General features: G+C 37.0%; 1 protein-coding gene across 1 annotated transcript in view; it reads left to right on the top strand.

Moving 5' to 3' along the window:
- Positions 1-1831: 1831 nt before the first annotated feature.
- Positions 1832-6000, top strand: part of LOC142352048 (phospholipid-transporting ATPase ABCA3-like) — an 82531-nt gene continuing 78362 nt past the window's right edge. The window contains exons 1-3 of the mRNA XM_075404395.1: positions 1832-1973; positions 2430-2743; positions 3117-3327. Of these exons, the coding sequence (XP_075260510.1) occupies positions 1898-1973; positions 2430-2743; positions 3117-3327 (601 nt within the window). The 5' untranslated portion in view covers positions 1832-1897. The remainder of the gene's footprint in view (positions 1974-2429; positions 2744-3116; positions 3328-6000) is intronic.

Below are 6000 nucleotides of genomic sequence, written 5' to 3'. Positions count from 1 at the left end.
TTCACACAGCAAAGCTGAAAAAGTCAAATTTTCTGAATGACTTCTTCCTCTCACTAACGGCATTTGCGCGCGTGACGTCATTTCTCACTCGCTTTAGCGAAAGTTTTTAGGTTATTTGCGTGATTAGATTTTGATCATACGTGACTTACCTCACTCAATAAAATGACTTTTGCACTTTAAAACTTAGGTTTAATTTGAATTTGTTTAAGGTCAAACGAACTCATTTGTGTAGTAAAGGACCCTAATAAGAGGCTTCTGTGGAATGAATTTTAACAACCTTTATTGATTTATCGCTGAATGTTTTTTAGCCTAGTTTTTTGAGTGGCGTCAATTTTTTTTTCAATTTAGATCTGTATCTGTTTCTATCTCTATTATTTGGCACGCAAGTCTATTCTTTCGCAGCTATTCCGCCAATCTGCCGGCTATGTTATAGAAAATTTTGCTTAAATTTTCGATTGACTTCCACATCCTTGAGTTTCTGAGCTTTGCCCTGTCTGATTTGTTCTCATTCGCAATTTTTTAATGCTTAGCTGAAATAATGGCCGTTTTTAACTGCAGGTCCAATATGGAGTGCGTCGAAATTGTTTTCGATTTAAATCTTACTATTGTCTATGATAACCGCCATCTGAAGAAATTGAGTGAATTGTTTGAAGCAGGTTACAATAGAATTGAGCTCCCGTCAGACGTTGGAAATCAATTCGACCGAGGTTTGTCGGTTATGTCTAAAAACTCAGTTTTCCTATTGGGTCTGCATAAGTATTGCATCTGATTTGCTAATTGTTCCGAAAATTTGCACTCTTTCCGCGGTTAAAATGTGCACAACCTACTTTTTTAATTTGTGATGAAATTTTCATAATTTTCTTGTTTATCTCATTCCATGTAAGCATTCTTTATTATCCGGTCTACGTAACTACAGAAATTATTTTGCTCGAAATTTTTTTGCTCACTGTTCAAAAATTGGCTTTGACGATTGAGGTAGACTTTAAACGTTTTAATAGTGTTCTTTATGGCTACTTTAAGTGGCTAGCAAGTTTATTGGCTTTCGTTCTACTAATTTTTAAGTGCTCTTTTATTAATTGAACTGAGAAGAGTGTAGAGCTGGATCGAACCTCGTTGTAACTAATCAATTGACTAAGAAAATTCATGATAGAGTGTAGTTTGAAGCGATCAGTTGAAACGATTAGTTTGAAGCGATTTCATTTTGGCCGGTAGGTTAAAGTACTTAAATTGTTTTTAAAAAATTTGCAATTTTTATTGATTATTTTGGTCTATTAAATGAGATTAATAGTCCGTTTAATATGTCTGCTGTCTGTGTGTAATTCCCTTTTTGGAACGACAATCAGCTAACTGCTTAACTGCCATATGATGCGGGACAACTAAAAAGTCCAAATATCATGTATTAAGTTTTTTTTCGATGACCGGCCTGATTTCAAATTCATGCGATTGCGTCAATGTAACCATCGTTGGAAACTTTGAAATGCCAACGCAAAAAGAAGTAAATATCTGTAGTTTCTTCCAAAATCTTTTGTCGGTTTCTTTGGCAGTGGGAGGTTGAATGGTCGAGAGGTTATTGGAGATATAAACAGAAAGGACTAAAACTCATCAATTCAACCATGACACACCCTAGGTAGACTATGACCCTCTATTTTTGATAAAATGTTCAATGTAAATTGCAATGAATAGCCATCTCTTGTTCTGCTATACAAGCCTATCATTGCAAAAGCAAGCCTTAGTTAAAAACATGGCAATGAAACCAACAATTTATTCATTGAAGTAAAGGAAAACGCTCGATCATTTCTGGTGAATGTTCAGTTAAATAATTACAAAAGAAATTGAAAAATTGACTGTTCAGAAATACGCAAATGGGAAAGTGGCAGTGAAGGGCGTCACTGTGAAGATGTTCGAGGGACAGACTACTGCATTTTTGGGTCACAATGGAGCTGGAAAAACGTCTACAATATCAATGCTGACGGGTACCTACAAGCTTTGTTAATGAAATTAAGAAAAGCACAGACTGTTAACTAAATTGAAGCATCTGCTCCAACAATTCAAACTTGTACCGTTGGAAAGGAACGTTGGTGGCTTCAAAAGTTATTTTTACCTTTAAAAAAAAACAAAAACGGAACCACTAATTTTGATTTTTAACATTGTACTAATTTTGTATATAACATTTTGAACTTGTAATATTTAACCCCTGGGTTATATTTTCAATTTACTTGTTTAAAAAAATTCAGATTAACTGGACTATTTGGAGTTGATGTTTTGAAAACTATTTTATTAAGCACGAAATTAAAAATATTCAACTGTTGATCTGTTAGCATCCAGGTATTAACTGGCCTACTTATTTTCAAATCATTAATTTCGTTTGTGTTTGATCCGCATGAAATTTATCGTTAATTTCATGCAATTGATTGATTGCCAAATTGTAGGTTTGTACGAGCCCACAGCTGGGACTGCCTTGATAAACGGACTGGACATTCGGGATGATATGGAGAGTATTCGGGAGAGTCTGGGAATTTGTCCACAGCATGATGTGTTGTATGACAATCTGACAGTATATGAACACTTGAAACTGTTTTGTCAATTGAAGGGAATGGAAGATAACAAGAAAATTCAGGCAGAGATAACTTCACTCTTAGATGATTTGAAGTTTGCAAGCAAGAGGAATGCGAAGGCTTCTGCGTTGTCGGGAGGCATGAAGCGGAAATTGAGTGTCGCGATGGCTTTTTGCGGAGGGTCCAAGGTAATGTCTCGTATGATATTCGGATACGAGATCTTAATCATTATTAATGGGTCAAATTCGCACCGAGAATAGTTACTAATATTTTGTGATAGTGAAGCTGTTATCAGCGACTGCTAATTCGAAGAGGTACGAAGTACACGAGTTTTGTATCTCCTAATATGGATAGCAATTGGAGCGAAAGTACCCATTGACGTTATTCTACTTCGCACAATCAGACTACTGCTTTTTGATAGCTCCATTTTGCTGGTGTCTCTCTGTGGCCTTGTTGCAATCGAGTCAATGCTTCATACAATTAAAAACATTAAGTTAATTAATTTGACTCTGTTTAAAGTACATAGGGAAACTGAATATAATTTTGTTGGCCTGGTTGCAGGTTGTAATATTGGACGAGCCCACAAGTGGAATGGATCCATCTGCTCGCAGAGTGACGTGGGATTTGATCCAGAAATACAGAAGAGGCAGGACTATCATCCTCACCACCCATTACATGGACGAGGCGGACTTCCTGGGTGATCGTATTGCCATTATGTCTAGTGGGCAACTTGTCTGTGCTGGAACGTCTCTCTTCCTCAAGAATAGATATGGTTAGTTTTTCCTCAATTTCTAGAAAGATACGGAACAATTTTAACCAACTGTAGCTTTGAGCATAATGATTTTGATTAAAAGAAGCAAATTGCAAACAGTCTGGTTATTACCGCATTTTTGCTCCAGAACGCAGCGCCCCTCGTTGAATAAAATAAAAAATCAAAGAACCTTACAACAGTGATCAAAGATTGGCGGATTTCAATTTCATAATCTAATAAGGATATTCGAAAGCTATTGCTGAGCGTGCTATGATTAGCTTCATCATTTTTTTATCTGCAAAAAGAGTTACATTGAACCGAGGTCATTAAGTGACTGAGAAGTCCTCTACGTGCGTTGGTGTTCTTTAAATTTGCGATTCACCGAAGCTGCTGTGTAAACATAAATTCACGATGTGTGCTGGGGAGTTCTTCAAAATTTCAGACCTCCCATTTTAGTGTGTAGGCGTGAATTCACGGTTTGAAGGGCATTTTTTTAGCTTTGATTCCCGTCCTTTACCTCATACACCTCAGCTCTTCTCGACTTCCCCGTTTCTCGACTGCCCCTGACTCTCACCTCAGCTAGTGAAGATAGGCTCATTCGGCAAAGTTACCGGTCACCAAAGCCAAGCGTTGGGCAGTTGTTGGAGGGCGATAGAATGTTTTTATTCGCTCTATACCATAGTTTGTAGCAATTACTTTTTAGTCCTGTTGGTTTTTTATATGCAATTTTTTATAGAGCGATTTTCCATCTGTCGAAAAAATTTGTGACGCCCATTTTTACCCCTCACTGTTTGGCCCAACATCTATTGCGGCTAGTGTTTTGAAGCTTACCCAGTCTACTATTAAAGCACTTTCGGCATAATTAAGACGTTTATCTCTCTTGACTTCTTATGTTTTGGCGTGATCATAATGGCTCCCTCATTCACAGTTTAGAGCAGCTGAACTCAAATGGCGACAAGTTACTGCTAAAAATCAAATGCGAAGTGGTTCAAAGTTTGTCCCATTTATTAAAGTTTGAGTTAGAATTTAATAGAATTAAGCATAAATTTATTAGTATTCGAGTGTACACCGAACATCTCTTATTGTCTCTTTTTATGTCGTGCTCTAAAACCCGGTGGACCCAGTCTGCCTAAATTTGAGTCAGCGACAACCAAAGGCAGCCCTGGGCAGTTGTTCGCGAGTGGTTTTCCTGCAGCAAATTTTTATGAAGACCTGTTGTACATAATGTTTCTTCTTTCTATTTTTTGTTAAGGGTTTTGATAGTGACTCAAGTTATTTCGTTTTTCGTCTCATACTACAGTCAGAAGAAATACCACAAGAAGTATAGAAATCAACGTGTTATTTGCAAAAAATATGAAGATGTTTAATAGCCGCGTCCTCAATTCTAGGCGGCTATTATAGCGCTCCTAATTTTTTTTTTACTTTAACAGATTTTTGTTTCGTCTTACCGTGACTACTTGGAATTGACTTTCCCAATGACCTACCTCACTCAAAAAAATGACTTCTGAGCTCACTTTATGAACATTTACTTATTAAAGGTCAATAGTGTGCATCTAAGTAGTGCCAAACATATGCCCTAAGTCTTGAGTTTTTGATTTCGAATATTAATTTTGGGATCTTTTCCGTTTGTGCCCCCCACCCAAATATTGCCTGTGCATCTGGGGGGTGCAAATAATATGCGCCCACTAAGCTGAGGGGGCACAAACGGAAAAGATCCTAATTTTGAAAAGCACTATTATGGATTTCTCCTTATAGAGCTTATGTATCTCATAAAAATGACAGTCCGAAGCTAACCCAAAAAGTCTAGTGGTCTATTAAAGGACTGGTGGTCGATCTGTCTATTTTATTTCTATAGTTGTTTCAGTTCATGTAACGCCACAAGCGTCTATCGTGGCTATTTTCCGGCAATCTGCCGGCTATGCTTTTTATTTTTTCAATTGCTCTCGAACGAAGTTTGAAGCATTTATTGTAAAATTGTCTTTTAAGGCAAAATTTTTGCTTGACCGTTCTCTTCTGAATTTTTCTCTCAATTTTACTTCCCGAGGAACTTTTAAACTTTGCTTCTTGGTTTATGAGTGATTTGAATTGCGCACATTCAGAAGTTAAGTCTGTTGTGAGAGATGACTGTACATAGAGCCCCGGATCTCACTCGAGAGGTCCCGAGTTTGAACCCCTTCATAGTCATTAGCTTTTGCAACATCCTCCTAAACGTGTCCGGACAAAGTGTCAGGCAAAGCAAACCCAGACAAAACAGTCCCAAAGGGCAAAATATTCCCCGGCAAAATAGTGCCGGATAAATACCAAATCAATTGTAAAGATAATCTACAAACAATTAACAAGCATAATCTATGAGTTAAGCATCTGAATGCATTGTTTTTAATTCATATGAATTAATATTAAACCAAAATTTGTTTCAAAATACATTTTTTGGCGAAATTTATGTTGTGATCAGGTTAATATTTGTTCAATGAACAACAGTCATATGAATAACTTTGTTAATTGGTGTGTATATTTTAATCTCTGTTTAGTTCAGACTATTTTGTCTGGGTCTGTTTTTCTGCTTCCTTGGGACTATTTTGTCTTGGACTGTTTGGTCTGTGAATATTTTGCTATTCGGGACTGTTTTGCCCGGGAATGTTTTGTCTGTATACCTTCTTAAATTGTCTGCCAATCGAGAGAACTTCATCTGACGTT

This window comes from Convolutriloba macropyga, chromosome 13 (assembly GCF_964194025.1).
Source record: "Convolutriloba macropyga chromosome 13, txConMacr16.3, whole genome shotgun sequence".
NCBI classification, from domain to species: Eukaryota; Metazoa; Xenacoelomorpha; order Acoela; family Convolutidae; genus Convolutriloba; species Convolutriloba macropyga.
This window is presented reverse-complemented; position numbering and strand designations above follow the sequence as displayed.